General features: G+C 52.3%; 1 protein-coding gene across 1 annotated transcript in view; it reads left to right on the forward strand.

Annotated features, from left to right (window-relative positions):
* SIM2 (SIM bHLH transcription factor 2) overlaps positions 1 to 14267 on the forward strand; it is a 62923-nt gene that overhangs the window by 33782 nt on the left and 14874 nt on the right. The window contains exons 8-10 of the mRNA XM_019658630.1: positions 9317 to 9464; positions 10873 to 11041; positions 11662 to 12070. Of these exons, the coding sequence (XP_019514175.1) occupies positions 9317 to 9464; positions 10873 to 11041; positions 11662 to 12070 (726 nt within the window). The remainder of the gene's footprint in view (positions 1 to 9316; positions 9465 to 10872; positions 11042 to 11661; positions 12071 to 14267) is intronic.

Genomic DNA, 14267 nt, shown 5'->3' on the forward strand with positions numbered 1-14267 from the left:
TTTGTTTGGGTTTTATGAAACTTTGAGAGATTTTATGAAAGTCTGTAGCATGAGCTAAGGCAGGTTGTTTGTATGGAAAAGCCACTGGAAGAGGGTTGGGTGTGCCCAAAAGTTAGGTGGGGTCAGGTCTCTGGAATGAGAGTGGTGCAGAACAGAAGTGATAGCCAGTTTCATGGAGACTCAGATATGGCGTCTGCATGCAGGGAGGGGGAGGTCTCAACAAAGAAACAATGGCTTCCTTCAGCTCCTCCATCCAGCAAGAAAGTTGCCCTTCTAGCCCTCACCCTGAAATCAGACAGTTCAGTTCCCGGCACCTTCTGAGCTGCTGCCCCAGCACTGGAGCTCAAAGTGAGTGAGTCCGTCAGAGAGTAAGTCCGTGCATGACCCCTTCAAAAGGAGCACCTGGAAGTTTAGCTGCCCTGTATCTCACTCAGCCACAGCTGCTGCTGTTTCCACAGCCTGAAGTGGTGGGGACTGCTCTTCCTGGCACTGGAACCCTGGGCTGGGGAGCCTGGTGTGAGGCTGGGAACCACCGCTCCTCTAGGGGGACCTCTGCAGCTGAGATGTGCCTCCTGATTTTTAATGGTCACACATGAGTGTGGGACGAGCCTGTTCCGCGTCTCCGCCCCGCCTACCAGTCTCCATGTGACTTCTTCTGTATGTCTGTAGTTGTAGGGGCTCAGTTCAGCTAGACTTCAGGTGATTCTCAGTGTTGTATTTGATGTGGTCACGAGAGGAGGTAAGCTCAGCATTTACCTCCTCTGCCATCGCAAGCAGAAAATCTCAGCCTTTTTATTTCTTTTAAAAAAATGACTACATAGTTATTTCATGTCAACATCCCTGTCATTCTGGAAACCGAGCTTGGTAGGGAAGCAACTGCCTAGTGTTTGGATGGGGTTTGCTGGTAATTGTCAAGGAGGCATCAGGGGGTGGGTGGGTGCTCTGAAGTGATGAGAGTAATTGGGAGATGGAGGAGACTGCTTGGAGGGTGTGGAGCGGCAGTGTGCACCCCAGAGCAGTTTGGAAGGGAGGACAAGCTGGGGAAAGGAGAGAAAACATGAATTCAAAGCTCCGTGCCCCCAGCAGCCCGTGGGAGGGACATTCTACCACTGTCAGGGAGGAGAGGGCTGACCTTGGGCTCTAGGGGAAGCCTCACGCCTGGGGGCTCCGAGCCCCCTTCTGCTGAGGCAGGAACATTCTGGGGAGAGTCTGATAACCAGCACATGAATGGAAAACAAACCCCTGAATTACAGAAAGGGGGAGTTTTTCTTTAAAACATGGCTGCCCTGTGGGAAATTAGGCCTCTGAGCACAGAGAAAGACAATTTATGGAATTAAAAATCTTTGCTTTAAATGTCATACTTCTGGTTAACAGAGGGGAGCAGGGTGGTTTTTTTTTTCCAGGGGAAATAAATACAATTTGTGTTTTGGAAATGGAACAAAAGCCACAGTGAGGACCAGTGGGGGCTCCCCTGACACTGACCGGATGCTTTTCCCGGGTGGGTTGTGACCTTCGGGCTTTGCGGAGAGCTGGGCCACTCTTGTGTCCCTTGAGTCACGCAGGACGAGGCCGTTTGGCTCTCAAGCCTTCGGCTGTTCCCACCGCAGATGGGTCTTACACATGGAGGTGGGGCCGTCTTTGTACCCAGGAGCCCCAGGCTTCCCCGCTCCTCTGGCTTACCAAACCTACCATGGGCTTTTCTTCCTGAGGTCTCCCGTGACTTAAAAGACAAATTTGCCCTCCCTCGCTTGGAATTTGGACCCTCCAGACGTGGCGATGGAACCTGAAAGGGAAGGTGAACACAAGTGTCCAACCCACATGCAGAAAAGGCGGAGAGTTCAGAAACCAGAGAGAGCACGGTTTTCTTTGCCAAATGGGCTAGAATTTGGTAAATCAAAGAAAACAGGAAGTAGCAATACTGACCATGATTGCTATGCTGTGACTCTGACTGTAATGGTGGCCAGAAAGCCACCGAAGGGACAGGAGGCACGGAGCACACCCCAGCCGGGCGGGCAGAGGCAGGTGTGGAGTCCGGAGCCTGCCTCGGCCTCCCCGCCGCCAGCTTTGTCAGCTAGAAGCCTGGGGAGCATGGCAGCCAGCAAGGAGGCTCTGACCACCCAGGGGGTGGGGATTCGTCTCCCAGAGCTCCGCCAGCCCTGCCCAAGGGAAATAAGTTCTTAGTTCTGGATAACGCTTTCGCCTCACGCTGTTCAGATCCTTATGGGACTATGTTGGTCAGCTATGGCTGCCGTGACAAAATACCCTAGACTGGGTGGTTTAAACGATAACAATTTGTTTCCTCACAGTCATAGAGACCAGAACTCTGTGATGAAGGAGCCGGTGTTTTCCGAGGCCTCTCTCCTTGGCTGGTAGACGGCTGCCTCCTTCCTCCCCTTATCCTCGCACGGCTTTCCTCTGTGCATGTCTGCGTCCTAATCTCTTCTTATAAGGACACAGTCTTGTTGAATTAAGGCCTTCCCATATGACCCCATTTTCCCTAAATTACCTCTGTAAAGGCTCTATCTCCAGATACAGTCATGACTTGGAGTTGGGGGTTAGGACTTCAACATTTGAATTTGGGGATATACAATGCAGCCTAAAACAGGGACTTTCCTTAATATCTCTGTGTCCTCGCCCAAGGAGTGGGCACAGGCCCTTTCATGCATTTGAACTGGACAGACTGGCTTGGGGAGAACAGGTCAGAAGACTGAGAAGGCAGGATGTGTCATTTCAAAGTGCGACTTTTCAGTCCTGTCCCATGGTGCTCCGGTGACTGACAGCGGGGCTCAGGGGCGTGGCCCAAGGGGAGAGAGTGGGGCAGTGGCTTCCTCTTCCAGCCTCCTGCCCCCCAGGCTCCACCTGCACCCCAACAGTGGCCTCTGCCAACCTGGGACTCAAGTCCTTCCATCCAGTCACATCTGGAGCTGGCCTGGTGGTCGTCCCAGGAACATGGCCACAGAGGGCGACCTTTGCTGCTCCCCTGCCAACCACCACAACTGAATGTGGCTGGAGGTGGCCATTGGCTCTGGTGACCCACACATCTGGGCCCATCAGGACTCCAAGGCCACAGGGGGTGCCTGGCTGCCGCCTCCTACAGTGAGATGTGCAGACACGTCTGTCTTGGCAGCTGACGGGCTCCCTGGGTACAGGAGTAAAGCGAACAGCTGCTGACATCCAGGACCAAAGGGAGGTCACTGTCTGATTTCCCAAGGCCAAGCTTTCTCCACATCAGTGTCCAAAACCCATGAATCTCTGGCGACGGGGCGAAGGCCTTTGCTGGACGTAATTGGACGTCAGGAAGTGGTGTTTCTGGAGGAGCGTAGGCAACCAAATGGTTTTCACACATTCTTCAAAATATTATCGTAACTGGGAGCAGGAGTCCAGAGGGTGTGACGGAAGCATGCCCCCTAAAGAAAGGGAAGTCGGCGCCTTGTGGAAAGTCAGCCTCCTGAGGGGAGCAGGCTGGGCTGTGTGGTCTTCGGGAGCAGAGGCACCCAGAGGTCAGCAAGACGAAGGCTTGGGGGGTCACTGTGGGCCTGGGCATGCCCAGGTGAGCTCTCCACGCCAGGCTGTGCCAGGGGCTTCCCCAGAACCTTCTGTAAGGAAGGGGACCATGGGGAACGCCTTGGACCCTCCCAACCCTTTCTCTGCCTGGTAGCCCTGCTGAATAGGGGCTGTGTGGTAGGCATGACACAGTCACATGACCTGAAACGGGACTCTTTCTTGTACGTGGGGGGAGTCCGCAGAGGGCTGTGCTCTCCTGACCTCAGGGCCTGGGGGTGGGTAGGGGCAGTCTGGTGCACAGGTGGGGAAGGGGTCATATTGGTAAACTTAACAATTGGTGTTGAGGGACTCTGGGCAGATTTCTTGTGGACACTCTGGTTTGGAAGAGCCATGATGTGTGCATGGCAGTTCGTGCGAGGTAGTAGAGAATTTCACGAGGCAGGCCCCCGTCCAGCGCGGGCCAAGCCCAGATCCCGAAGAGCACACAGGCCAGATCCGACTATCAAAACATTTCAGTGTCACAGCAAGGCTTCAGACTGAACACGTGGTCTACAAATTTCAAGCAATAACTGTTACGACAGAATTTTAGGGCAGCTGGTATAGACCCAAGGAGAACACGCTCTAAATGGCATGCAGGAGCTGCAAATTCAGACGCTTATGGGGCCAGGGGGCGAGGCACGTAACAGGAATGTATGAACCGGCAAGGGAGGGGCAGCAGGGAGTGGTACGGCTGGTGACTAACTGGAGGCCACACAATGCCATGCCACCAAAGCTCATCTGTGGACACAAGTGGTGCATGGGATATCAGTTTGCAACCTTTCTGTAGCATGGCTATGGACCAGGGACGAAGGTCTTGGAATACAAGATGAACTTGAAGGGAGTTTCCCATCACTGTGAGGAGCTGTGATTTGTATTACAGGGGACGCTAGCTTCTGCTGCTGGTCCCGCCAGCCTCTGGACTGACACGGATGATGGAGTTTAATTTATCCCTACTGATCCTTTTTAGAGGCACCCTCTGAGCAGAATCTGGAGGTGAAGTGGCTTTGTCTTGCTGACGAAGGTGTGGGGAGCCTGCAGTCAGGGAGAACCATGAGCAGTGAGACAGGCAATGACCTTAGAAAGCATGGTGCAGTCCACACGTTGCCCTGATCCCTGGAGGCAGTTCTGGACATGCATAGTCATAGAGTGTCCCTTCTGCCTGGTGCCAAAGGGGACTCGATGGGTCAGGCTCAGTGCATCTTCCACGGTCAGCGTCACTTTGCAGATGTCGCACCATATGGCCCTGTGGCGGCTCCTCCCCAAAGTGCTTCCCTCCTCTCCGGGGCTTTCCATGTCTTCTTACCAACAAAACCACCTCCGTCCACAGGCGTGGAGCAGGGATTGTGTGGGGGCCACGCCACACACTGGAGACCTGCTCCCCAGAGGAGCACGTGCCTTGTCTCCAGTTTCACAGAAAGAGCTCTTTCTGAGGCCCCACCTGGCAGATGAGACAGGAATCAGGAGGAACACAGGGACCGAATCACTGACCATATTTTCCAGGGAGGCTGGTTTAGTTTCCTGGAGCTGCTGTAACAAAATATTGCAAACTTTGTGGCTTAAAACAACAGAAATGTGTCTCAGAGTTCTGGAGGCCAGAAGTCCAAAGTCAGGGGGTGGGCAGGGCCATGCTTCCTCTGGGGGCTCTAGGGAAGAACCTTTCCCTGCCTCCTCCAGTCTGTGGTGGCTGCTGGCATCCCGTGGCTTGTGGCCGCATCACTCCAATCTCCGCCTCCGTCTCTCACTGTGTGTCTGTCTCCTCTCTGCCTCCTATAGGGACAATTGTTATTATTGTGGATTTAGAGTCCACCCTAATCCAGGATGCTCTCGTCTTGAGATGCTTAACTTAATCACATCTGCAAAAACCCTTTCTCCAAATATGGCCATATTCACAGGTTCTGGGGGTTAGAATGTAGAACTTTTTGGGGAGACACTATTCAACCTACGACAGGCATTTTTGGTCAGCTCCTTCTTAGCTCTTCAAGTTCAAAACTGAAATAGAAATTATGCTGCAGGCCAAAACGACTTTCCTCCCAGAGGCTGGCTCCTGGCCATGGCTATGCCTCCAGGAGGAATTCCAGAGGAGACAGGAAGGCCACCTGCTTTTCAGGAGAGCACATTTACGGAAGTAGAATTTCCATCCCAAAGTGGCCTCAGAAACCTGGGACCACTGGCCTTCCTCTAGGCCTGGATCACTGATGTTGGAGAGGCTGCGGCACAGAGAAGCAAAGGCGGGGCCTGTGCCCTCAGGAGCTTTCGGTTAGGGGGCCTCTCCCTGCCCTGTCCACCACCACCATCAGCAAGGCCGGACTACATATCACTCTAGCCTGGGGTCGTTTCTGATAGCTAATTAAGGACGACAGACAGGACGGGGAGCTACAGCAAATTGAAGAATGTTGTGTCTAAATGTCTAGGATTTCAACTTGAATTGACATGTTGACTATCTCCATGGGTCACAGAAAAGAAGAAAAAAAAAATCTGTGTCTGTGTTTGGCCTCTGGATCTAAGCCCATCGCAGCAGAGGCAGGGACGGTCAGAAATAATAAAAGCTGTGCAACTTCTGCCATTGGAGTCCTAATGTAAAATATTTGGAATAAACTGGCTGCATCATGTGCCGTTTTAAGATGATCACAGATAGGTTTTAGGCATGTTGTAAGAAATAAGAGAAAGTATAAAGTACAAGATAAGAAGCAGGAAAAGTACACGGTCATGCTCCCAGGGGCTCTGCACATGCTGCCAGGAAGAGATTTCAAAGTCAAAGAGACTAATAAGCATGTTCTTGAAGAAAGAATGACCTCCTGGGGAATCCACAGATGGGACCTCAGCCTGATTGGGTTACCTCTCTTTTGGGGCCATAGCAAATTGGTTAACAGAGTCTCCCCTAAAAGTTGCCCCCCCATCCCCATGTATAGCTGCAAAGAGCCTTCTGGAGGGTACCACCCCCTCCCCCCACAGTGCCACTTGGAGAAGTGGAAGTCAGAACCCCTGGCTGGGACCCCAGCTGTGCTTTGTGGGCCCATTTCCTGGGATGCCCACCTCCCAACGGTGGTAGTGGGGGTAAAGTGAGGCAATGTGGTGAAAACGAGCTTTGTTGTTAAAAAGGCAAACCCTACAAGGAGAAGCACAGGAAGGACTCTTTCCTACCACCTTGGTCACAGGGTCTCGTTCCTGCCAAGTGAGTCTCCTGAAGTGCACGTGTTAAGCCTGGGCAGAAAAGAGCGGGTCTCTGGGCTGACCCAGGGAGGCCTGCCTCTCCATCTGGGGGATGGTTGTTACGTAGCAGCACCGCCATGTTTGTCCCTCGCTTCACCCTGAGGGGTGTGGGGCCTGACGTATGTTGCATTCCCACTCCTCAAACCTCATACAAACTGCTTGCTCGTGTACAAAATAACTCAGTTTTCATTCTGACTACAAAATGAATACCTCCTCATTGTTGGAAATTTAGAAAATCAAGGAAACGAAATTTAAATGGCCTATAATTTTATCAGTGTCTGATAGTGAGCGTTAATATGTATGGTGTCCTCCAGGCACATCTGTCACTGTTCTAAATCCTCACATAGATTAGATTAGCGAATCCCCACAACAACCGGATGGTGTAGGGACTGGGATTATCCTCTTGTTATAAATGGGGAAACTGAGGCACAGGGTCCGTCACTTGTCCAAGATCACACAGTCGGGTGGGGTATGTGTGTGCGTGCACACTTTTGCATCGTTATGATCTCTCCCTGGGCAGTTCTGAATCTTGTCTTTTTTTCACTTACCATTATGTCATACGCCTTCCCCATAACATTACAAATTCCTATTAATCATCATTTTAATGGCTGCATCGTAACTCCTCTTCCCAGTTATGGGACAGTTAATTCTCCCCTCCCTGTACTCCTGAGTTAGAAGCAGGACTGCAGTGAATCTTTTTGTAGATGAGTCTTTGTTCACGTTCCTTGTGATTCCCATAGCGTCAGTTCCTAGCTGTGAAAGCAGGGTGTCGGTGGATATGAGCCTTCACACTGCTTCCAGAAGGAACACACCAGCTTACGCTGTGTCAGCACATGACAATGCCCCCCACCACAGATGAGCCAGCATCGCCTGCTGTCATTTCATTGGTTCGTTCGTTTGTTTGTTTGTTTGTTTGAGATAAAGCCAGTCGTCTTCAGTATATTTACAGTGGTGTGCAGCTGTCACCTTTATCTAATTCCAGAACATTTTCTTCATCCCAAGAATGAGCCTAGTCATTCGCAGTCGCACCCAGTCCCCTCCATCCTCCAGCCCCAGGCAACCACTAATCTGCTTTCTGCGCCTGCTCTGGACATTTCATATAAATGGAATCATGCAATCTTTGGGTTTTTTTTTTAATGTCTTCTCATGTGACGGACGGTATCTAGCACTGAGTCAAACAAATGAGTTGAAGTGTGTTCACCGTTTACATGTATTCTTTGGTGGGCTGTGTGTTTCTGTCCTTTGCTCATATTACTTGTAGGGTCTTAGTGTTTTTATCAGCCTGTTTGAACTCTCTCTATATTAAGGCGAATAACTCCTTGGCTATCATATTTACAGCCATTTTTCTTCTGCACCAGAATATTTTGCTGCAGGTGTTAAAGTGGACGATAAAAAACCACCTCAAGGAGAAGAGAAGCCACAAAAGCCGATAGAGAGGGTTTGGGTGGAGGAAAGGGAGGGGGCTCTGCCTCGTGGTTCAGTGCAAGGGTGGAATTTCTGTGTCTGTGAGCTGGGGAGTGCGGGGGGTGGGGGACTAGGGGGGTGGGGGGGTAAGTTCCTTCAGCACCAGCTACTGCAGTCCCAGAATTTGGCCACCTCCCGGAATCCCTGCTCATCTCGGGCAGCTGCTAGCTAGAGCCCTGGGGCCGACCCATGAGAAGCAGGAATGTCTTCTAGCCACAAGTGACCTGAGCCTCCAGGGGTGCCTTTTTAGACACGCTGGCCTCCCCCTCCTTGGAGAAGGTTAAGTCAGGCTTTCTCTTCTCCATCACCCACCCAAAGCTTCTGGCATTTTCCTCCCCCTCCAGCCCTTCCCCAGCTCCTCGCTGGCAGGCCCTGAGGGGGATTGGTGTGGTTTCTGTGCAAACAGAGGCCTTGGCAGTGAGCTGCTCAGCAGCCTAGAGTTTGCACTGTGCACAGAAGATGGGCCCATAGGCCCCGTTTTCAGGAACGACTAGTCAAGCAGTGGTCTGTCCTGCATGAGCAACATAGGAAATTAACGGGCCTGCAGCTTAATGGGAAGAAAATATAAACAGGGTAACAGTTTCACTGTGAATACACACATGCTCTAGGGAACAGCAAATATCAGCAACAATTTGACACTTAGTTGAATGCATTCACTTACTATTTTGTTTAAATAACTGCCTTACTTCCCTCTCCCCACATACACCCTGCCTATTAAGGATTGGGGGGATTATAACATAATCATGGCACTTTGGAAACTAAAAAGCAAATCCAATTTTATCACTCTGCCAAGTGCAAACCTTGTTTGGTGGCTAATTGTTTTTCTCCCAGTGGAAGCAGTGACTTAAATTAGAGTTCTTAACAGGGGAGGGAGAGAGTGATTGCTCCTTGGACCCCTTGGAGTCGTAGGCAAAAATTGTGTGTGTGCGCGTGAGAAAACTCCCCTGCAGAGAAAGCCTGCCCTCTTTGTCAAGTTCTCCAAGGTGACCTTGACCCCAGACAGGTTCAGAAACAGGGTTGTAGGTCATCCCGGAGCAGTGTCCCCAAAGGCGGGGCCTGCTAATTGTCTCTCTAGATTGATGTCACCTTGTGCTTGCAGTGCTGGTGAAGGGCCAGGTCACCACCAAGTACTACCGGCTGCTGTCCAAGCTGGGCGGCTGGGTATGGGTGCAGAGTTACGCCACCGTCGTGCACAACAGCCGCTCGTCCCGGCCCCACTGCATCGTGAGTGTCAATTATGTCCTCACGTAAGTCAGACGTATTTGTTTCTCTCCTTGCTCTGTCTTCTCCCCTGTCCCTCATAGATCGCTCCTATAAGTACCATCTCCACCTCTCTCTCTCCCTCCCTCTCTCTCTCTCTCTCTCTTTCTCTCTCTCTCTCTCTCTCTCTCTCTCTCTCTCTCTCTCTCTCTTTCTGGAACTGTTCATTTGTCTCCTGTTTTGTTTCTTTTTGAACAATCTGGTTGATTGGGAAGGTCCAAACTATTTATGTACTCTGCATGGAGGACAAGGTGCTATGGAGGAGGGAGCCCTGCTCTGGGCATAGATTAGGGTGGCATTGGAACCCCGGTGAAGGGTGTGGGTGGGCAGAGGGCAGCTGGGGAATGCCCCCTCCTCCGCCTCCGCATCTTGAACAGGATAGGAAAGGTCCCGGACCAGGAATACACACGTATTCTGGGTCACCTTGTATGCTCCTGCCATTAGGGATGGGGGGTAGCCCCCATTTCCTCCCCCCGCATCTTCCTATATAGCCTGTTGCAAATGATAGTGAGTATTTGGTCCCTTTAAAACCCCAAAGGGTCAATTTCAGTGGCGAATACTATTAAGACCATTAGAAACAACAAGACGTAAGTCTATTTAAGACCATATATTAGTCTCCACCCACCACGCTCTTGTATGTTCAATCACCTTGCCCCCACCCCCCCACCCCTCCTGGCCCTGAATTTGATAGCCTTGCAGCTCCCCCAGCCTTACCTTGAAAAGGGCCCTCCTGTGTTCTAATGCAGTGAGGACGGAGGCTCTGTGCTTTCATAGAATGATTACCAGGTCACCGGGGTTTTGTTTGTTTGTTTGATTTTTAGAAGTAGAATGCTTTTAGCAAAACTGCAGGAGAGAAAGCATTTTAGCCCCTTAATGATACTTTCTGAGCAAAGAGTTGTGGGCTGGCATCTGAGCTATTTCCCCTCCCATGAACTTGATGGCACTGAGTTGGGACTTCAGAGCAAAAATGGGCCCCTGGAAGCCAGTCTCCTGGGCCCTCACAGGCTCCCTGAGTCACGCCTCTCTGGGTGCTAAACAGAGAAGCAGCTAGGCCAGCTACTCAAAGTGTAGTGTTCCTGCCTTTCCTTTTTGCCCTAACGTCCTTCCTAGTGGCCCTGGGTGTCCCCAGGAACTGTGTTTGTGCCTTGTAGGACTGAAGAGAGCTGCACCGATTCCCCTCCATTGCTGCCGAATAGCACTGCCCCCTCTGAACCCAGGCCTGCAGAGTGGCTTTTACAGGGAGGGTGATCTGTCGTTTTCTCAAAGCCCACCTCCATGGGACCTCAGTGAAATGACTCACTGGAGCTTTGAGGATGTGCCGGCTCCGGGTGATGCCCGGGGAGCCGCTCTGCTGACAGCCTGCTGGACACCACTTGTCCCACTCTTGCCTCTCAGGGATATTGAGTACAAGGAGCTGCAGCTGTCCCTGGAGCAGGTGTCCATGTCCAAGTCCCAGGACTCCTGGAGGACCGCCTTGTCTACCTCACAAGAAACTAGGAAATTAGCTAAACCCAAAAGCACGAAGATGAAGACAAAGCTGAGAACAAACCCTTACCCCCCACAGGTAACACACGCATCCTCCAGGGGCGGGGTGTGGCTGACATCTGTCCCAGGGGGCTCGGGACACCGGGGCACATTCAGGAACATAGACTCTGGTGGCCTAGCAGAGGTCTCCCTGCCTGGAGTGTCCCTGTGGAGTGAAGCAAAGTCCCTCTGGGATGTCCTGCCCACACAATAGAGACGCAGCCTGACAGTGTGCAGAGCTAACATCCGAATAGCCCAATGGGGTCTGGGAAAAGGAAACCTCAACTGGGAAGGCTCATCAGCCAGCTCGAGTCCACGGAAATGTGGGTCAGAGCACTGGTGCGTCGTTTCCACAGCATTTTTTTTTGTTGTTGTTGTTAATGAAAGCCTTCCCTCTTTCTTTTTTAAAGTAGTTCGTAAGCGCTCCGAAATAGCACATGGCCACCTGTATCTGGTGTGTTGTCAGCTGTGGGTGGGGAGGTCTCTTTGAACCCAGGGGGTGGGTCACTGGGGTCACTGTTGGCCCTGCGTCTGTCCCCAGTGGGGCCTCGCAGTGGTGTCCGGGATGGGTGCAGCCCTGGGATGGGGTCGGGCCCGGGCTTTGTGAGGCGGAGAGGCAGCCCCCCACCAGGTCCTTCTTCTATCCTCTTTGCCATGCAGCAATACAGCTCGTTCCAAATGGACAAACTGGAATGCGGCCAGCTCGGAAACTGGAGAGCCAGTCCCCCGGCGAGCGCTGCGGCTGCCCCAGAACAGCAGCTCCATTCAGAAGGCGGCGACCTTCTGTACGCCCCGTCCTACAGCCTGCCCTTCTCCTACCATTACGGACACTTCCCTTTAGACTCTCACGTCTTCAGCAGCAAAAAGCCGGTGTTGCCAGCCAAATTCGGGCAGCCCCAAGGATCCCCGTGTGAGGTGGCACGCTTTTTCCTGAGCACGCTGCCAGCCAGCGGAGAGTGCCAGTGGCATTACGCCAACCCCCTAATGCCTAGCAGCCCGTCTCCAGCTAAAAACCTTTCTGAGCCGCCGGTGAACCCTGCTCGGCACGGCCTCATGCCAAACTACGAAGGTGGGTCATGTTTGCTCGAGGGGATGGGGCAGGGCTGTGAACAGCAGTGGTGGCAGCGGTGGGTGGCACGTGGAAAAAGGGTCCTCACACTTTGGGCAAATTGTTCCTTTTTTTGCTTCTAAGTGGGAATTGCTACGCTTTTCCTGCTCTCCATGCGAGTGTTTCAGGAGAGTGAGTAAAGCTGGGTGGCTGAATCCATGTGCCTTGTGGACACGAGGGACAGTATAAGGGGCAGAGGAAACCAGGTGTTCAGCCACCCTCCCTAAAATCCTGGCCTCGTTTGCTCCCCAAAAGGGAGACAAAGTGATTTTCAGAAGCCAGATCCCAGGTACTGAGAATGGCCCAGCTGCATGTATTTTACAAGATTACGTTCCACTCCATCCAAACATGAATATGGGAGACGATTGGCATTCTTCTGATGCCAGTTTCCAAAGTGTAGAAAACAGTGGTGGGAGTTTGTGGGCTCAGGGACAGACACGCCACTCACCAACCCAGGGCAGAGAACATACCCTGCCCAGGACTCCGTGTCTTCGTCTATAAATGGGATCATAAGCGGTGGGATGTGCCCGCCCCAGGCGTGGCCCCGTAGGTGCCTGTCCATCACATACTAGCAGAGGTCCTCTGTGGAGAGGCCGCCGGTGATCCCAGGCCCAGATTCCTGTTTGCTCACCGGGCCAACCGCAGGCGGAGGGTAGAAGGTGGGGCTGAGGACTGGCTGCAAGGGGTGTGTATTCCTGTTTCACGTGACCTGGCTGTGGCTCACGGCATGGACCTAGACGGTGCAAGTCTCCTGTGGGCCCACTAAATACCTGGCGAATGCCATGTGTCCCAGAATCAGCTGCTTAAAGAGCTCGGTGGGGGCCCCTTTGCCCCCTAACTTCCTCTCTTTGGAGGCAGGTAGGGCTCTGTTCCTCCTCCAGCTGCTTTGGGGAGCTTACTTTGGGCTCTGACCGACTCTTCTGGGCTGTGACGAGCGTGGGAGAAATCCAGACTTGGAGATTACCAGAACATTGTTTCTCAAAAGTAGCCAATTTAAGAAAAGGACAAAGCAGCCACCGGGGCAGTGCACCTGGGCCTGTTCCCGGAGCCAGACTTCTCAGATTGGGATCCCCAATACCCCTCAGTGCACTGAGTCCCTCAGATAATCAAGGAAGGGTTCCGTGCCGTCTACAGAAAGAAAGACAAAGCCAAGGATTTTGATAACAGCTGCAAGTGTGAGCCACTTGAGAGTGACTTGAAAGAATTATTTTTCTTTGTGTGAGGAAGTTGGCCAGTGATACAACACATCGGTTGATTTTTTAAATTGCTATTTTGAAAGTGAAAGAGGTTAATGACCACCTCATTTGTCACACACTTGGTAAAAAAATGGACCCAAGGTGCTAATTTGGGGCAATTTGTGATCGACTTCCTAGTCTTTTTGATACTAAAGGAAGACAAAGGTTGTCTTAAGGTAAAAGACATAGGGACTAATTGATTGCAGGCATCTAGTTAGAGAGTGTGTTATTATTTTAGTTATGCCAGCACTAAAGGGAGCGGTGTGTGTGTGTGTGTGTGTGTGTGTGTGTGTGTGTGTGTGTGTGTGATTACCACTCTGCCCTCCCCACGAGGGATAAGCCAAAAAGATCAGGCTGCCTAGGGCCACCTACCACTCGGGCGGTGGAAGTCTCCAGACCAACGCTGTCCAACTTGGTAGCCGCTAGTCACGTGTGGCTACTGAGCACCGACATGTGGCAAGCGCAGTGAGAGGCGCGATAAGTGTCTGCGTTGCATTTCAGGGCAGAATCAAAGAATCAATATCTCAATAGCTTCAAAATATTGATTACATGTTGAAATACTTGGGCTACGTTGCATTAGATTATGCAATTAGCATTGCTTGCCCCTGTTTCGCGTAGCCCTTGAATGCGGCTACTAGCACATTTCAAACTGCATCCTGCGTTTGGACAGCGCAGGCCTGGGGCGCAAGAGCAGCAGGGATGGTGGCAGCTCCGTGGGTCGAAAGCGCGGAAGCGAACGGCGCGGGTGGTGGGTGGCCGAGGGAGGTGGGGGTGGTGCCTGGGTTCCCCAAGTTGTTGCTTTGGACATGTCCCTTCCTCCCCCGCGCGGGCGTCTAATGTGTCGCCTGTCCCCGCAGCGCCCGCCGCCGCGCGCAGGTTCGGCGAGGACACCGCGCCGCCGCCGCCGCCGCCACCGAGCTTCC

Source organism: Hipposideros armiger, unplaced genomic scaffold (genome assembly GCF_001890085.2).
Source record: "Hipposideros armiger isolate ML-2016 unplaced genomic scaffold, ASM189008v1 scaffold_285, whole genome shotgun sequence".
NCBI classification, from domain to species: domain Eukaryota; kingdom Metazoa; phylum Chordata; class Mammalia; order Chiroptera; family Hipposideridae; genus Hipposideros; species Hipposideros armiger.